General features: G+C 61.5%; 1 protein-coding gene and 1 long non-coding RNA gene across 4 annotated transcripts in view; one reads left to right on the plus strand and one right to left on the minus strand.

Moving 5' to 3' along the window:
- plcb3 (phospholipase C, beta 3 (phosphatidylinositol-specific)) overlaps nucleotides 1-17,493 on the plus strand; it is a 41,812-nt gene that overhangs the window by 18,913 nt on the left and 5,406 nt on the right. For all 3 annotated transcript variants that reach the window (XR_015927741.1, XM_088609045.1, XM_088609044.1), the window contains exons 3-29: nucleotides 321-389; nucleotides 580-717; nucleotides 824-903; nucleotides 1,777-1,830; nucleotides 1,917-1,989; nucleotides 3,094-3,194; nucleotides 3,833-3,999; nucleotides 4,118-4,264; nucleotides 5,526-5,683; nucleotides 5,789-5,871; nucleotides 5,964-6,048; nucleotides 6,551-6,722; nucleotides 7,066-7,170; nucleotides 7,302-7,372; nucleotides 7,597-7,693; nucleotides 8,093-8,177; nucleotides 8,318-8,442; nucleotides 10,780-10,934; nucleotides 11,356-11,517; nucleotides 12,239-12,338; nucleotides 12,433-12,537; nucleotides 13,134-13,219; nucleotides 13,464-13,608; nucleotides 14,044-14,079; nucleotides 14,174-14,393; nucleotides 15,729-15,885; nucleotides 17,116-17,192. Coding sequence is in view for 2 of the 3 variants with exons in the window: in XM_088609045.1 (XP_088465171.1) it covers nucleotides 321-389; nucleotides 580-717; nucleotides 824-903; nucleotides 1,777-1,830; nucleotides 1,917-1,989; nucleotides 3,094-3,194; nucleotides 3,833-3,999; nucleotides 4,118-4,264; nucleotides 5,526-5,683; nucleotides 5,789-5,871; nucleotides 5,964-6,048; nucleotides 6,551-6,722; nucleotides 7,066-7,170; nucleotides 7,302-7,372; nucleotides 7,597-7,693; nucleotides 8,093-8,177; nucleotides 8,318-8,442; nucleotides 10,780-10,934; nucleotides 11,356-11,517; nucleotides 12,239-12,338; nucleotides 12,433-12,537; nucleotides 13,134-13,219; nucleotides 13,464-13,608; nucleotides 14,044-14,079; nucleotides 14,174-14,393; nucleotides 15,729-15,885; nucleotides 17,116-17,192 (3,053 nt within the window). In the remaining variant the exon portion in view is untranslated. The remainder of the gene's footprint in view (nucleotides 1-320; nucleotides 390-579; nucleotides 718-823; nucleotides 904-1,776; nucleotides 1,831-1,916; nucleotides 1,990-3,093; nucleotides 3,195-3,832; nucleotides 4,000-4,117; nucleotides 4,265-5,525; nucleotides 5,684-5,788; nucleotides 5,872-5,963; nucleotides 6,049-6,550; nucleotides 6,723-7,065; nucleotides 7,171-7,301; nucleotides 7,373-7,596; nucleotides 7,694-8,092; nucleotides 8,178-8,317; nucleotides 8,443-10,779; nucleotides 10,935-11,355; nucleotides 11,518-12,238; nucleotides 12,339-12,432; nucleotides 12,538-13,133; nucleotides 13,220-13,463; nucleotides 13,609-14,043; nucleotides 14,080-14,173; nucleotides 14,394-15,728; nucleotides 15,886-17,115; nucleotides 17,193-17,493) is intronic.
- On the minus strand, nucleotides 15,765-16,718 carry LOC148646651 (uncharacterized). The gene is made up of 3 exons (XR_015927743.1): nucleotides 16,639-16,718; nucleotides 16,223-16,274; nucleotides 15,765-15,923 (listed from the first exon to the last, which is right to left on the minus strand). It is a non-coding gene; the product is annotated as an uncharacterized LOC148646651 (long non-coding RNA).

Here is a 17,493-nt window from a genome sequence, read left to right on the forward strand (position 1 = left end):
GGTAAAAGCACAGTCCGGTGCAGGAAGGCCCAGTGAGATCAGGGTAAAAGCACAGTCCAGTGCAGTAAGGCCCAGCGAGATCAGGGTAAAAGCACAGTCCAGTGCAGTAAAGCCCAGTGAGATCAGGGTAAAAGCACAGTCCGGTGCAGTAAAGCCCAGTGAGATCACAGGAGAGAGCGTTCTTAGTATTTATACAGCAGTTTCCACTGGGGCGGGTGTCAGAATGCCTCTCTCTTTGGACACTCTCTCCTTGAATGTCAACAGTTCCCGTGTCCACTGGGGCTCTGGCACATCCTGAAAACGCCACGTCTCTCTTGCAGGAGGTGGAGGTGCTGGACATCTGCCAGATCAGGGACACCAGGACGGGGAAATACGCGAAAGTCCCCAAGGTAAGGTCAGAGGTCATGGGTCCAGGTCAGGGGTCGGGTAAGCCTCCAGACATCTAACCCTAACAGTCTCCCTGCACTTAACCAGAGACACAGAGCCGTTACCCCCTGTGGGTCCAAAGATCATTTCACCCTCTCCTCCCGTTCTCTTGACCCCCTGCTCCTGTCCCCCTCCTCTCCCTCCCTGTCCCAGGACCCGAAGGTACGAGAGCACCTGGGCTGGAAGACGGAGGACCAGATCGAGAACAAGCTGCTGACTGTCGTGCACGGGACGGACCTGGTCAACATCAGCTTCCTGAACTTCGAGGCCGTGCAGGAGGACACTGCCAAGGTAGCGCCACCTGCTGGTGCCTCCGGGCAGTGCGCCACCGGCAGCGGGTAGCCTCTGTAGCCGTTGGCGCTGTTGCTCTGAAGATCACTGTTGCTGTGTTACGCAGGTGTGGACCGAGGAGCTGTTCAAGCTGGCCACGAACATCTTGGCGCACAATACCTCCCGCAATAAGTTCCTCTACAAAGCGTGAGTCTGTGTGTCTGTCCCTGTATGTGTGTGCAGGCATCTGTGTGTCCGTGTCTCTGTCCCCGTGCGTGTGTGTGCGCGTGTATATCTGTGACTCTCTCCCTGGTCCGTGTGTGTGCGTGTCTCTGTCCCCGGTGCGTGTGTGTGCGTGTATCCATGTCTCTGTCCCCGGTGCGTGTGTGTGTGTTTCCGTCTCTGTCCCGGTACGTGTGTGTGCATGTATCCATGTCTCTGTCCCCTGTGCGTGTGTGTGTGTGTGTATCCATGTCTCTGTCCCCTGTGCGTGTGTGTGTGTGTGTGTATCCATGTCTCTGTCCCCGGTGCGTGTGTGTGTGTGTGTATCCATGTCTCTGTCCCCGGTGCGTGTGTGTGCGTGTATCCATGTCTCTGTCCCCTGTGCGTGTGTGTGTGTGTGTATCCATGTCTCTGTCCCCGGTGCGTGTGTGTGTGTGTGTGTGTGTGTATCCATGTCTCTGTCCCCGGTGCGTGTGTGTGCGTGTATCCATGTCTCTGTCCCCTGTGCGTGTGTGTGCGTGTATCCATGTCTCTGTCCCCGGTGCGTGTGTGTGCGTGTATCCATGTCTCTGTCCCCGGTGCGTGTATCCATGTCTCTGTCCCCTGTGCATGTGTGTGCGTGTATCCATGTCTCTGTCCCCGGTGTGTGTGTGTGTGCGTGTATCCATGTCTCTGTCCCCGGTGTGTATGTGTGTGCGTGTATCCATGTCTCTGTCCCCAGTGCGTGTGTGTTCCCGTCTCTGTCCCCGGTGCGTGTGTGTGAGGAACTCGAGGGCTGTCAGGGCCTGCGGGGTCTCTCTCAGTTCAGTTCAAGGTGCTTTATCATCTTTATCCCAGTCTCTCTCCCTCTCCACACAGGTATGTCAAGTTAAAGCTGCAGGTCAGCCCGGACAGCCGGATCCCAGTGAAGAAGTAAGTGTGCTGTGGCCCTTCGCGCCCGGGCCAGCGACCGTCCAGCGCGGCTGAGCGCCTGTCCCTCTCTCTCCGTCTCTCTGCAGTTTCCTCAAGATGTTCTCCGACAAGAAGCGGGTGGAGACAGCTCTGGAGCTGTGCGGCCTCCTGACCAATCGGGTACGCTGGACTGCACGTCTCTCCCGATCCCCCCCCCCCCCTTTAGGGTGCTCTTATTTCCCTTGAGGGCCTGCATCGGTGTCGGTCTCCGTATCGGATATCCCGGGGATCTGCCGGGAAGGGGGCTGGGGGAGGTCCCGGGATCAGCTGGCAGACCTCGTGGTGTCTGTCCCAGGCTGTCCGCGCTCTCGGTCAGGCGGTCATCGGCCTGTCCCTGCCTGTCTCCCTCCCTCCTTCCTGACCTGGGCAGAGCGGCTTGGTGGCTTTGGGGGGTTTGTCGCCACCTGCTGGACAGTGACCGATCCTGCTGAAGCCTTTGTATTTTTAATTTTTCCAATAATCCTTACGCTCATATGAGCGCTTTTCTGGACACTCCGCGGAAAGCTCTTCACGGGTCATGGGGATCCCCTCCACCCCCACTCCCACCAGTGTGTACCCCCACCTGGAGGAGGTGCCAGTCCGCTCCCCACACCCCAGCTCTCAGTGGGGAGGAGAGCAGAGTGATGGAGCCAGTTCAGAGAGGGGGGTTATTAGGAGGCCATGATGGGTAAAGGCCAGGGGAGAAATTTGGCCAGGACACCGGGGTGACACCCCTACTCTTCTTGAGAAACCCCCTGGGGTTTTTAATGACCACAGAGAGTCAGGACCTCGGTTTTACATCTCATCCGAAGGACGGCGCCTGTTTACAGTCTAGTGTCCCCCGTCACTATACTGGGGCATCAGGACCCACACAGTCCGCAGGGTGAGCGCCCCCTCCTGGCCTCACTAACACCTCTTCCAGCAGCAGCCTCAGTCTCCCCTCCAGGTACTGGCCCGGCTCACGCCTGCGGTCACAAGCTCTGAGGTGTCTCTTTCCCTGGTTTTACAGTAGGGGTACGGGAGGGGGGGGGGTACGGGGGTGCCCCAAGCCCTTCTCCGCCAGCTTGCTTCCTGGCAAACGGGAGGTGTAGGCAATGTGCCTGTGGGAAGTCAGGATCTCCCCTGGGACAAGACCTACGTGCAGGACTGTCCCCTTCCAAGCGGTACCGCGGAGATGAAGAGCACGGGGGGTCTGTCCGAAGTGCCCCAGAGCGATCCGCCTCTCTCTCTGCCCCCCTCTCTCAGGCTGAGGGCATCAAGCCGGACGAGTTCAGCTGGGAGGTGTTCCAGTCCTTCCTGAGCAACATGTGCAAGCAGCCCGAGATCGAGAAGATCTTCGTGGACCTGTGAGTCCCTCTCCGGGCGGAGGGAGGGGTTCGGGGATAGGAGCCTGGAGAGAGAGGAGGAGCGAGGGAGGGGTTCTGGGATAGGAGACAGGAGAGAGGGAGATGGAAAGGGGCTGGGATAGGAGCCAGGAGAGAAAGGAGGAAGGGAGGGGTTCTGGGATGGGAGCCAGGAGAGAGAGGAGGAGCAAGGGAGATGGAAGGGGGCTGGGATTGGAGCTGGGAGAGAGAGGAGCGAGGGACATGGAAGGGGGCTGGGGTAGGAGCCGGGAGAGAGAGGAGGAGCGAGGGAGGGGTTCTGGGATAGGAGACAGGAGAGAGAGGAGGAGCAAGGGAGATGGAAGAGGGCTGGGATAGGAGCCAGGAGAGAAAGGAGGGAGGGTTTCTGGGATGGGAGACAGGAGAGAGAGGAGGGAGGGAGGGGTTCTGGGATGGGAGACGAGTGAAAGGAGGGAGGGGGGGCTGGGATAGGAGACAGGAGTGAAAGGAGAAAAAAGAGGGAGGGAGAGGGTTCTGGGATAGGAGAGGGGAGTGAAAGGAGGAACGAGACTGGGAGGGCCAGAGGGCAAAGGGCGCGGAAGAGGGAGGGAGAGGAGGTGGGACGGGAGTAACTCCGTGGGCTGCGGCGCTCCTCTCGGCAGGGGTTCGAAGGGCAAGCCGTTCCTGTCCCTGGACCAGGTGGTGGAGGTCATCAACAAGAAGCAGCGAGACTCGCGGCTCAACGAGGTGCTGTACCCCCCGCTGAAGAAGGAGCAGGTGCGCCAGATGATGGAGAAGTACGACATCAACACCGGCCAGCTGGAGCGGGGTGCGTGCGTGCGTGCGTGTGTGCGTGTGTGTGCGTGACCGCGGGCCGTGCCCTGCCGGGCCCTGCTGTGCCGTGCCACCCGGACGTGACCTCGCCTGTCTGTCTGCCCCGCCCACAGACCAGGTGTCCCTGACGGCGTTCAGCCACTACCTGGGCGGAGAGGAGAACAGCATCGTGCCCCCGGAGAGGCTGGACATCATCGACGACATGAGCGCGCCCCTGAGCCACTACTTCATCAACTCCTCTCACAACACCTACCTCACAGGTACGCCACACCTGTCTGACACCTGCCCCCGCAGGTACGCCACACCTGTCTGACACCAGTCCCCGCAGGTACGCCACACCTGTCTGACACCAGTCCCCGCAGGTACGCCACACCAGTCCCCGCAGGTACGCCACACCTGTCTGACACCAGTCCCCGCAGGTACGCCACACCTGCCCCCGCAGGTACGCCACACCTGTCTGACACCTGCCCCCGCAGGTACGACACATCTGCCCCCGCAGGTACGACACACCTGTCTGACACCAGTCCCCGCAGGTACGACACACCAGTCCCCGCAGGTACGCCACACCTGTCTGACACCAGTCCCCACAGGTACGCCACACCTGTCTGACACCAGTCCCCGCAGGTACGCCACACCAGTCCCCGCAGGTACACCACACCTGTCTGACACCAGTCCCCGCAGGTACGCCACACCTGTCTGACACCAGTCCCCGCAGGTACGCCACACCTGTCTGACACCAGTCCCCGCAGGTACGCCACACCAGTCCCCGCAGGTACGCCACACCTGTCTGACACCAGTCCCCGCAGGTACGCCACACCTGTCTGACACCAGTCCCCGCAGGTACGCCACACCTGCCCCCGCAGGTACGCCACACCTGTCTGACACCTGCCCCCGCAGGTACGACACATCTGCCCCCGCAGGTACGACACACCTGTCTGACACCAGTCCCCGCAGGTACGACACACCAGTCCCCGCAGGTACGCCACACCTGTCTGACACCAGTCCCCGCAGGTACGCCACACCTGTCTGACACCAGTCCCCGCAGGTACACCACACCTGTCTGACACCAGTCCCCGCAGGTACACCACACCTGTCTGACACCAGTCCCCGCAGGTACGCCACACCTGTCTGACACCAGTCCCCGCAGGTACGCCACACCAGTCCCCGCAGGTACGCCACACCTGTCTGACACCAGTCCCCGCAGGTACGCCACACCTGTCTGACACCAGTCCCCGCAGGTACGCCACACCAGTCCCCGCAGGTACACCACACCTGTCTGACACCAGTCCCCGCAGGTACGCCACACCTGTCTGACACCAGTCCCCGCAGGTACGCCACACCAGTCCCCGCAGGTACACCACACCTGTCTGACACCAGTCCCCGCAGGTACGCCACACCAGTCCCCGCAGGTACACCACACCTGTCTGACACCAGTCCCCGCAGGTACGCCACACCTGTCTGACACCAGTCCCCGCAGGTACGCCAGGTGCGTTAACCCCTCCTCTCCCTTGCCCTGCCCAGCGGGTCAGCTGACCGGCCTGTCCTCGGTGGAGATGTACCGGCAGGTCTTGCTCACCGGGTGTCGCTGCATCGAGCTGGACTGCTGGAAGGGCCGCCTCAACGACGAGGAGCCCTTCATCACCCACGGCTTCACCATGACCACCGAGATCCCCTTCAAGGTAGGGTCCCTCCCCCCCCGCTCCGGAGCCCCGGTTTTCCCGCCTGGGGAACGGCGAGGCGGAAACGTTCTCTCTCTCTCTCCCCCTCCCTCTGCGTGTCGGCAGGAGGTGATCGAGGCCATCGCGGAGAGCGCGTTCAAGACCTCGCCCTACCCCGTCATCCTGTCCTTCGAGAACCACGTGGACTCGTGAGTGCGGCCTGGGCGGGCCGGGGGGGGTGGGGGTGTGTCCCGGGACGTCCCGCGGGCTGACTCCCCGTCTCTCTCGCTCTCTCCCGCAGGTCCAGACAGCAGGCCAAGATGGCGGAGTATTGCCGCACCATTTTCGGGGACGCGCTGCTCATCGACCCGCTGGAGAAGTACCCGGTGAGTTGGGGGGGCCGGGCGGGGGGGGGGTTGCACGCTTGGCGGATGCTGTCCAGACCTCTCCTCGGGCACGCGCAGGGTTTTCTGGCCGCACGAGTTTTTCAATGTCCACTCTGTCGAAACTCGAACACGGGAATCTCTCTCTGAGCCCCCGGGAATCTCTCTCCGAGCCCCCCGGGAATCTCTCTCCGAGCCCCCCGGGAATCTCTCTCCGAGCCCCCGGGAATCTGTCTCCGAGCCCCCGGGAATCTGTCTCCGAGCCCCCGGGAATCTGTCTCCGAGCCCCCGGGAATCTGTCTCCGAGCCCCCGGGAATCTGTCTCCGAGCCCCCGGGAATCTGTCTCCGAGCCCCCGGGAATCTGTCTCCGAGCCGCGGGAATCTCTGTCATCCAGAGTTTCTCTTAACTGCCTAACCGGACCCGGAGCCTTTCGGACCCGGAGCCAGAAACCGCACCCCTCGCCCGGCGCCGCGCCTGACCCCTCTCCTGTCCTCCCTACCCAGCTGGTGCCCGGCCAGCCCCTGCCCAGCCCCCAGGACCTGCTGGGCAAGATCCTCATCAAGAACAAGAAGCACCACCGCCGGCACGCGGCCAGCGCCGAGGGCAGCGTCCGCAGGCGGGCGGGCGAGCCCAGCGACCCGGGCGGCGCCGCCGACCAGCCCTCGCCGCACGCTGGTAGGGAACGCGGGCGTGTGCGTGTCGACGTGGATTCTGAATTTTGCAGGGGGGGGTGGTAAGGAGAGTTTGCATGTTCTCCCTGTCTCCCTGTCTGGGTCTCCTCCCACCTTCCTGTGACCTGCTGGCTGGGTTAGAACATGTTTCTAAATTGTCACTCTGTCCACGCACCTGGGTCAGTCTGGGACAGATTGTTTGGACCGGCACCCCCATTTTGTCTCAACCCCCCCCCATGCAAAGCTGTTATTCTGAACTTCGTCATCAGTGAGAAGTCCTTCCCGGTACAGGACTGCAAAAGGGGTTCGCGCAGGTGAGCTCATGTTGGTCACGTGACTTTCCGCAGGGAGCCCATTGCAGGAGAACATGGAGGCGGGGCATCTGATGTCCAATGGGGAGGAGAAGCTGGCAGAGAGGCTGGTCAAGGAAGGCGGGCCGAGGAAGTCTATTGGTGAGGATGGGATCGGGGGGTTGGGGGGGGCAGGGCCCTACAACACCTGATCAGACCAGGGTCGGGGAAGCAGAAATGCGTCGGCTGATTAATTGAGTCGCCGATGGGTCCCCCCGTTCTGTGTGTTGCAGATCGTGAAATAGAAAGTGAGGAGGAAGAGGAGGAGGAGCAGGTGGACCTCAAGAAACCCACGACAGATGAGGTACCCATCCACCCCAGTCCCGTCTTCATTAGAGGTCCCGTGTCCACTTCCTGACAAAATAACCGAAATGGGAGTCTCATACTTATCAGCTTATCTTCAAGGAGTTTTGTGCCTTCAGGACGAGGGCATGTGGGAAACGGCAGTAATACAGGCCTCTCTCTCTCTGGGCAGTGGACGCGGTAGTGTCCACCGGCGCCCCCTGACCCCGCTGGCTCTCCCCGCAGGGCACGGCGAGCAGCGAGGTCAACGCCACGGAGGAGATGTCCACGCTCGTGAACTACATCGAGCCGGTCAAGTTCAAGAGCTTCAAGGGGGCCAGCAGTGAGTGTCCGTCCGTCCTTGGGGCTGACCGCCCGGTGATGTAAGGGGGTTGCCAGACTGCGGGGGCTGACCAGGAGACTGGAGGAGTGGGGGGGGGGGTACTACGGTAAGAGCCATGCCTGCAGAACAAGCCGAGATTCAGGTGTTGGCTGTGGCCCCCTCACAGAGCTGAGGATACGTGACTCGTCCTGTAGGGGGCGCTACAGATTGTCAATTAAGCCCCAGCCACCTCCCCCCGCCCAGCAATGTTTCTCCACACTGACACAGCCTTGCAGATGTGGAGCAACCCAGGTAAAAGGGCAGTGTCCTCCCATCTTCTCGAACCCGTGACCCCTGTGGTGCTGCGTCCACTGGGGGTCACCTCTCCACGTTCAAGCTGACGCTGACCTTCTCTTGCAGAGAGGAACAGGTACTACGAGATGTCGTCCTTCGTGGAGACCAAGGGCATGGAGACGCTGAAGGGCTCTCCCACGGAGTTCGTGGAGTATCCTTTCAGCCACGGGGGGGGGCGCTGTCATCCCGTTTGGCGTGTGGCGCCGCTGCCTGGATGGCTTTTCTTGAGCAGAGTTTCCCTCGCGAATCTGCGTTTGGGCTGTCGTCTCTTTTCCTGAGCTCCTCCTGCAGGTATAACAAGAAGCAGCTGAGTCGGATTTACCCCAAGGGCACCAGGGTCGACTCCTCGAACTACATGCCCCAAATTTTCTGGAACGTGGGCTGTCAGATGGTGGCGCTCAACTTCCAGACACTGGGTCAGTCGCCCCGAAGCCCCTCCTTTCTCCCTGTATCTGTCCAGCAGCAGCATTTGTGTGGGCTGTCAGGGGGTGTGGCTTTAGGCCATCAAGGGGTAAGACAGGTTGTCAGGGGGTGTGGCTTTAGGCCATCAGGGGGTAAGACAGGCTGTCAGGGGGTGTGGCTTTAGGCTGTCAGGGGGTAAGACAGGCTGTCAGGGGGTGGGGCTTTAGGCCATCAGGGGGTAAGACAGGCTGTCAGGGGGTGTGGCTTTAGGCTTGTCAGGGGGTAAGACAGGCTGTCAGGGGGTGTGCCTTTAGGCTGTCAGGGGGTAAGACAGACTGGCAGGGGGTGTGGCTTTAGGCTTGTCAGGGGGTGAGACAGGCTGTCAGGGGGTGTGGCTTTAGGCTTGTCAGGGGGTAAGACAGGCTGTCAGGGGGTGTGGCTTTAGGCTGTCAGGGGGTAAGACAGGCTGTCAGGGGGTGGGGCTTTAGGCCATCAGGGGGTAAGACAGGCTGTCAGGGGGTGTGGCTTTAGGCTTGTCAGGGGGTAAGACAGGCTGTCAGGGGGTGTGCCTTTAGGCTGTCAGGGGGTAAGACAGACTGGCAGGGGGTGTGGCTTTAGGCTTGTCAGGGGGTGAGACAGGCTGTCAGGGGGTGAGACAGGCTGTCAGGGGGTGTGGCTTTAGGCTGTCAGGGGGTAAGACAGGCTGTCAGGGGGTGTGGCTTTAGGCTGTCAGGGGGTAAGACAGGCTGTCAGGGGGTGTGGCTTTAGGCCATCAAGGGGTAAGACAGGCTGTCAGGGGGTGTGGCTTTAGGCTTGTCAGGGGGTAAGACAGGCTGTCAGGGGGTGTGGCTTTAGGCTTGTCAGGGGGTAAGACAGGCTGTCAGGGGGTGTGGCTTTAGGCCATCAAGGGGTAAGACAGGCTGTCAGGGGGTGTGGCTTTAGGCTTGTCAGGGGGTAAGACAGGCTGTCAGGGGGTGTGGCTTTAGGCTTGTCAGGGGGTAAGACAGGCTGTCAGGGGGTGTGGCTTTAGGCCGTCAGGGGGTAAGACAGGCTGTCAGGGGGTGTGGCTTTAGGCTGTCAGGGTGTAAGACAGGCTGTCAGGGGGTGTGGCTTTAGGCTTGTCAGGGGGTAAGACAGGCTGTCAGGGGGTGTGGCTTTAGGCCGTCAGGGGGTAAGACAGGCTGTCAGGGGGTGTGGCTTTACGTTGTCAGGGGGTAAGACAGGCTGTCAGGGGGTATGGCTTTAGGCTTGTCAGGGGGTAAGACAGGCTGTCAGGGGGTGTGGCTTTAGGCCATCAGGGGGTAAGACAGGCTGTCAGGGGGTGTGGCTTTAGGCTGTCAGGTGGTAAGAGGCTGTCAGGGCGTGTGGCTTTAGGCCATCAGGGGGTAAGACAGGCTGTCAGGGGGTGTGGCTTTAGGCTTGTCAGGGGGTAAGACAGGCTGTCAGGGGGTGTGGCTTTAGGCCGTCAGGGGGTAAGACAGGCTGTCAGGGGGTGTGGCTTTAGGCTTGTCAGGGGGTAAGACAGGCTGTCAGGGGGTGTGGCTTTAGGCTTGTCAGGGGGTAAGACAGGCTGTCAGGGGGTGTGGCTTTAGGCTTGTCAGGGGGTAAGACAGGCTGTCAGGGGGTGTGGCTTTAGGCTTGTCAGGGGGTAAGACAGGCTGTCATTGGGTGTGGCTTTAGGCTTGTCAGGGGGTAAGACAGGCTGTCAGGGGGTGTGGCTTTAGGCCGTCAGGGGGTAAGACAGGCTGTCAGGGGGTGTGGCTTTAGGCCGTCAGGGGGTAAGACAGGCTGTCAGGGGGTGTGGCTTTACGTTGTCAGGGGGTAAGACAGGCTGTCAGGGGGTGTGGCTTTAGGCCGTCAGGGGGTAAGACAGGCTGTCAGGGGGTGTGGCTTTACGTTGTCAGGGGGTAAGACAGGCTGTCAGGGGGTGTGGCTTTAGGCTTGTCAGGGGGTAAGACAGGCTGTCAGGGGGTGTGGCTTTAGGCCATCAGGGGGTAAGACAGGCTGTCAGGGGGTGTGGCTTTAGGCTGTCAGGGGGTAAGAGGCTGTCAGGGCGTGTGGCTTTAGGCCATCAGGGGGTAAGACAGGCTGTCAGGGGGTGTGGCTTTAGGCTTGTCAGGGGGTAAGACAGGCTGTCAGGGGGTGTGGCAAGGTGGTAGTTGATGTGGTAGGGGGTGTCCCAGGATGGTAGAGGGCGTGGCATGTAGGCTGACAGGGGGTGTCACAGTCAGTCAGTCAGAGAGACAGTCTGTCAGCGTGTCTCCCTCAGTCACAAAGTACTGCAGCACTGCACAGCCACATCGATCCAGGCTGTTAACGACACCTCCTCTCCCTAACCCTCCCAACGCCAGACCTCCCCATGCAGCTGAACCTGGGCATATTCGAGTACAACGGCCGCAGCGGCTACCTGCTCAAGCCCGAGTTCATGCGCAGGATGGACAAGCACTTTGACCCCTTCACCGTGGAAATCATGGACGGCGTCGTGGCCAACACCGTCAAGATCAGGGTACGGGACGTCCCACGCTGTCGGGGGGGGGGGAGAGAGAGGGCCCTCTGTGTGTCCAGTTAGATCGGAACGTCAGCCGTCCGTTTCGAACCCCTGTGCGGCGGGAGGCGCTGGAGAGCGCGTATCCACGGACACCCGACGCAGCCTCCTGCATCCTGAACGGGTGACTCTTGAGTTGACGTGGCGCCCTCTGGTGGCCCACTCTTCGAACTGCTTGGGGCTCTGGACGTGTGGAGACGTGCGAATTGAGCGGTCCGGTGGCAGCCTCTGCCCCCCCCCCCCCCCCCAGGGGGCGCTGCGGAGCACGCGTGCTGCCGCCCCTCCCACAAACGTGAGCGGGGGATCCCGTGGGCTCCTCCGCCCGCCCCCGCCTCTGCTGCCCTTCCAGCCTGGGTATTAACGGAGCCCCCCGTCCCGACAGATCATCTCGGGGCAGTTCCTCAGCGACAAGAAGGTGGGGGTGTACGTGGAGGTGGACATGTTCGGCCTGCCGGTGGACACCCGGAGGAAGTACCGCACCAAGACGTCCAACAACAACTCTCTGGACCCGGTCTGGAACGAGGAGACCTGGATGTTCGCCAAGGTGCTACTCAGGCGTTTGGTTGTCAGGGTGGTGTGGCAGGTGGGGTGGGGCAGACAGGGCGGTGGGGGTGTGGCAGGTGGTGGGTGTGGTGGACAGGGCGGTAGTGGGTGTGGCAGGTGGTAGGGGGTGTGGCAGACAGGGTGGTAGGGGGTGGGGCAGACAGGGCGGTAGTGGGTGTGGCAAACAGGGTGATGTGGGTGTGGCAGGTTGCTAGTGGGTGTGGCAGGTTGCTAGTGGGTGTGGCAGACAGTGTGATGTGGGTGTGGCAGGGTGGTAGTGGGTGTGGCAGACAGGGTGATGTGGGTGTGGCAGGGTGGTAGTGGGTGTGGCAGACAGGGTGATGTGGGTGTGGCAGGGTGGTAGTGGGTGTGGCAGACAGGGTGATGTGGGTGTGGCAGGCAGGGTGGTAGTGGGTGTGGCAGACAGGGTGATGTGGGTGTGGCAGACAGGGTGGTAGTGGGTGTGGCAGACAGGGTGATGTGGGTGTGGCAGGCAGGGTGGTAGTGGGTGTGGCAGACAGGGTGATGTGGGTGTGGCAGGCAGGGTGGTAGTGGGTATGACGGACAGGTTGCTAGTGGGTGTGGCAGACAGGGTGATAAGGGGTGTGACAGGCACTCAGACAGTCAGAGAGACTGGGCTTCCTCTTAGGTGCCAGTCACCTTCCTTCCTGTTCCTGTCGGGCTCCCTCGGCTCACGGCCCGTCCGCGCGGTGTTCCCGCAGGTGGTGCTGCCCACGCTGGCGTCTCTCCGGGTGGCGGTGTACGAGGAGAACGGCAAATTCATCGGGCACCGGGTGCTGCCGGTCTGTGCCATCCGGTCAGGTGAGCACCTTCGCGGCTTGTGGAGGCGGCGGCCGCGGCGTTGATCTCGGCTCGGCCCGCCTCCTGTGGTGCTGAGGGTGGTGTCTGTTTCCAGGGTACCACTACATCAACCTGAGGAACGATCTGAACCAGCCTCTCATGCTGTCCTCCCTGCTGGTGTACACCGAGGCCATGGACTACATCCCCCATGGGCACTTTGGTGAGATTCAGTCAACTAAAAGTGTATACCTAGACTATGGACTACATCCCCCATGAGCACCATGGTGAGACTGTCTAATATCGCTGTACACCAAGGCCATGGACTACATCCCCCATGAGCACCATGGTGAGATTGTCTAATATCACTGTACACCGAGACTATGGACTACATCCCCCATGAGCACCATGGTGAGATTGTCTACTATCACTGTACACCGAGACTATGGACTACATCCCCCATGAGCACCATGGTGAGACTGTCTAATATCGCTGTACACCGAGACTATGGACTACATCCCCCATGAGCACCATGGTGAGACTGTCTAATATCGCTGTACACCGAGACTGTGGACTACATCCCCCATGAGCACCATGGTGAGATTGTCTACTATCACTGTACACCGAGACTATGGACTACATCCCCCATGAGCACCATGGTGAGATTGTCTACTATCACTGTACACCGAGACTATGGACTACATCCCCCATGAGCACCACGGTGAGGTTCAGTCTAATAGATAGATACTTTATTGATCCCGTGAGAGAAATTGCAGAACAATTTCCCTCACGGGATAACGCTGTGCTGTTGTCCTGCAGAGTGCGTAGAGGCCCTGACCAACCCCATCAAGCACTTCAGCCTGGACCAGAGGGAGGGGCAGCTCGCCCCGCTCATTGATGACGAGGTCAGCACCGCCGGGCCACGGGTCTCCGCCGGGCCGCGTTCAGCTGCGGCGGGGTTGTGCTGTTGAGCTGCCCGTGCTGCAGAGCCGTGTGGTTGAGTAACTGCAGTCCTGCTGCTGTTCAGAAAGTGGAGTTGTGTTGCAGTGCAGGACAAGGCGCTCAGCGTGTGGTGTGTGGTTCTGTAACCGCAGCGGTAGAGTTGTGTTGCGGTGCGCGGTTGTGTAACTGCAGTTGTGCTGTTCCCAGCGAGTGCAGGTGAATGTGGAGAAGAAACTGGAGCAGGTGGAAGTGGAGACCTGCGCCGTGGACAGCCAGGGCAGCGTCCTGCTCCACCCCTCGCCGCTGCCCCCCACTGTCAGCCTGGGGAACGACACTTCTGTCACCAGCACAGGTACCGATCTGTGGCGATTAATCGTGTCTGGCCGCTCAGGTAGGCGGGAGGAAGACTGCCGAGTCGCTGCAGTCACAGGGCGGGTCAGTTGTCTCATGGACCAGGCGGACCAGCTGTCCTCCCGGTCTCACAGGACTGGACCCGAATCGCCGGACCAGCTGTCCTCCCGGTCTGACAGGACCGGACCCGAATCGCCGGACCAGCTGTCCTCCCGGTCTGACAGGACCGGACCCGAATCGCTGGACCAGCTGTCCTCCCGGTCTCACAGGACCGGACCCGAATCGCTGGACCAGCTGTCCTCCCGGTCTCACAGGACCGGACCAGCCGTCCCCCGTCCCCTCCCTTTCCACCGGTCCCCCGGTGCGTGGCGCGGTGTCGGTGTGTAAATGCTCCGTTGCCGCGGCGACTGAAAGCCCGTTTCCCGTCTCCACACAGGGCAGAAGGAGGGCCTGATCGCCACCGTGCTGACGGGTAAGTGCTCTCCGGGCCCCCCCGCCGCCGCCTGCCCCCCTCCCTTCCCTCTCCGCCCCCCCAGCCCCCGCCTCTGCCCTCTCTCCCCGCGCAGATCTGGGGGCCCAGTCCCTGGAGGAACTGCGGCAGCAGAAGTCCTTCCTGAAGGTGCAGAAGAAGCACTGCAAGGAGCTGAAGGAGCTGCGCAGGAAGCACCTGAAGAAGGTGCTGCAGCTGAGCAAGGAGCAGCGGTCCAAGAACAGCCAGCTGCGCAGCGACAGCCTGCGCAGGCGCAGCGAGATCGAGAAGAGCCTGAAGCGCAGCAAGAAGAGGAGGTGAGGCGCCGGGGGGGGGCAGGAGATCGGGGGGCACGGGAGAGGAGGGGGGCAGAAGAGGTGGTGAGGTGTCGGGGGAGAACAGGAGACGAGGTTGGGCAGAAGAGAAGCAGTGATGGGGTGTCAGGAGCAGTGATGGGGTGTCAGGAACAGTGATGGGGTGTCGGGGTGTCAGGAGCAGTGATGGGGTGTCAGGAGCAGTGATGGGGGGTGTCGGGGTGTCGGGAGCAGTGATGGGGTGTCAGGAGCAGTGATGGGGTGTCGGGGTGTCAGGAGCAGTGATGGGGTGTCGGGGTGTCAGGAGCAGTGTCGGGGTGTCAGGAGCAGTGTCGGGGTGTCAGGAGCAGTGATGGGGGGTGTCGGGGTGTCAGGAGCAGTGATGGGGTGTCGGGGTGTCAGGAGCAGTGATGGGGTGTCGGGGTGTCAGGAGCAGTGATGGGGTGTCAGGAACAGTGATGGGGTGTCGGGGTGTCAGGAGCAGTGATGGGGTGTCAGGAGCAGTGATGGGGGGTGTCGGGGTGTCGGGAGCAGTGATGGGGTGTCAGGAGCAGTGATGGGGTGTCGGGGTGTCAGGAGCAGTGATGGGGTGTCGGGGTGTCAGGAGCAGTGTCGGGGTGTCAGGAGCAGTGTCGGGGTGTCAGGAGCAGTGATGGGGGGTGTCGGGGTGTCAGGAGCAGTGATGGGGTGTCGGGGTGTCAGGAGCAGTGTTGGGGTGTCAGGAGCAGTGTCGGGGTGTCGGGGTGTCAGGAGCACTGTTGGGGTGTCGGGGTGTCAGGAGCAGTGTCGGGGTGTCAGGAGCAGTGATGGGGTGTCGGGGTGTCAGGAGCAGTGTTGGGGTGTCAGGAGCAGTGATGGGGGGTGTCGGGGTGTCAGGAGCAGTGATGGGGTGTCAGGAGCAGTGATGGGGGGTGTCGGGGTGTCAGGAGCAGTGATGGGGTGTCAGGAGCAGTGATGGGGTGTCGGGGTGTCAGGAGCAGTGTTGGGGTGTCAGGAGCAGTGTCGGGGTGTCGGGGTGTCAGGAGCACTGTTGGGGTGTCGGGGTGTCAGGAGCAGTGTCGGGGTGTCAGGAGCAGTGATGGGGTGTCAGGAACAGTGATGGGGTGTCGGGGTGTCAGGAGCAGTGTTGGGGTGTCAGGAGCAGTGATGGGGGGTGTCGGGGTGTCAGGAGCAGTGATGGGGTGTCAGGAGCAGTGATGGGGGGTGTCGGGGTGTCAGGAGCAGTGATGGGGTGTCGGGGTGTCAGGAGCAGTGTTGGGGTGTCAGGGGATGGACAGAGATGGGGCCTGGAGGAGTGTTGACAGTGCGTGTGTGTGTGCGTGTGTGCGCGTGTGTCAGCACCGACTCCCCGGACGCTGTGCAGAAGCTGCGTGCTCTGGACTCGGAGGTGGAGCAGCTCATGAAGCTGCAGGACTGGCAGATGAAGGAGCTGCTGGAGCTGAGGCAGGGGCAGCACTGCCTGGAGAGGGAGAAGAAGAAGGAGCAGCTGAGAGAGGTGAGAGAGGAGAGGACATGGCAGACAGGCCCCTGAGCCTGTGTCCAGTGTGTGTGTCCAGGCTGTGGTCCCTAATCCTGTCGTCTCTGCCTGTGTCCAGGCTGTGGTCCCTGAGCCTGTCCTCTCTGCCTGTGTCCAGACTGTGGTCCCTGAGCCTGTCCTCTCTGCCTGTGTCCAGGCTGTGGTCCCTGAGCCTGTCTTCTCTGTCTGTGTCCAGTGTGTGTGTCCAGGCTGTGGTCCCTGAGCCTGTCCTCTCTGCCTGTGCCCAGGCTGTGGTCCCTGAGCCTGTCCCCTCTGTCTGTGTCCAGTGTGTGTGCCCAGGCTGTGGTCCCTGAGCCTGTCCTCTCTGCCTGTGTCCAGTGTGTGTGTCCAGGCTGTGGTCCCTGAGCCTGTCCTCTCTGCCTGTGCCCAGGCTGTGGTCCCTGAGCCTGTCCCCTCTGTCTGTGTCCAGTGTGTGTGCCCAGGCTGTGGTCCCTGAGCCTGTCCTCTCTGCCTGTGTCCAGTGTGTGTGCCCAGGCTGTGGTCCCTGAGCCTGTCCTCTCTGCCTGTGCCCAGGCTGTGGTCCCTGAGCCTGTCCTCTCTGCCTGTGCCCAGGCTGTGGTCCCTGAGCCTGTCTTCTCTGTCTGTGTCCAGTGTGTGTGTCCAGGCTGTGGTCCCTGAGCCTGTCCTCTCTGCCTGTGTCCAGGCTGTGGTCCCTGAGCCTGTCCTCTCTGTCTGTGTCCAGTGTGATTGCCCAGGCTGTGGTCACTGAACCTCTCCTCTCTGGGCAGCCAGGTCTGCCTGTGTCCAGTGTGTGTGTGTCCAGGCTGTGGTCTCTGACCCTGTCCTCTCTGCCTGTGTCCAGTGTGTGTGTCCAGGCTGTGGTCCCTGAGCCTGTCCTCTCTGCCTGTGTCCAGTGTGTGTGTCCAGGCTGTGGTCCCTGAGCCTGTCCTCTCTGCCTGTGCCCAGGCTGTGGTCCCTGAGCCTGTCTTCTCTGTCTGTGTCCAGTGTGTGTGTCCAGGCTGTGGTCCCTGAGCCTGTCCTCTCTGCCTGTGTCCAGGCTGTGGTCCCTGAGCCTGTCCTCTCTGCCTGTGTCCAGTGTGTGTGCCCAGGCTGTGGTCCCTGAGCCTGTCCTCTCTGTCTGTGTCCAGTGTGTGTGTCCAGGCTGTGGTCCCTGAGCCTGTGCTTTATCGCAGTCTGTGCCTGCTGTCTCTCGTCCGGGTTCCATGCCCGTCTCTGCCTGTGTTCCAGGCCTATCAGAAGCTCAAGGAGACGGCGAGGGACTGTCAGGCCTCCCAGCTGAAGAAGCTGAAGGACGTCTGTGAGAAGTAAGACCAATACTGGGGTGTCCAGCGTGGGGGTGATTGATCCAGAGTGGGCCCTCTTCCCCTACAGACAGTTCCCACATCTAAGTATCTGCGGCAGCCCCTGTGTGATGTACGAGGCCATGCCAGGTCTGAGCCTCCTCAGTAATGTGCTTGGTGTTCTGTCAGGTTTTGCCCTGCCTCCATAGAGTGCTGATATTTGTGAGGGTCACCCCCCTGTGAGTTCAGAGCGTGTGATACCGCACAGTCCCGCCGGCGTCTTGCAGCCCGGCCTGCTACCGTGACGCACAGAAACAGGGTCTCT

Source organism: Lepisosteus platostomus, chromosome 16, assembly GCF_059453375.1.
Source record: "Lepisosteus platostomus isolate fLepPlt1 chromosome 16, fLepPlt1.hap1, whole genome shotgun sequence".
In the NCBI taxonomy this organism is placed as follows: domain Eukaryota; kingdom Metazoa; phylum Chordata; class Actinopteri; order Semionotiformes; family Lepisosteidae; genus Lepisosteus; species Lepisosteus platostomus.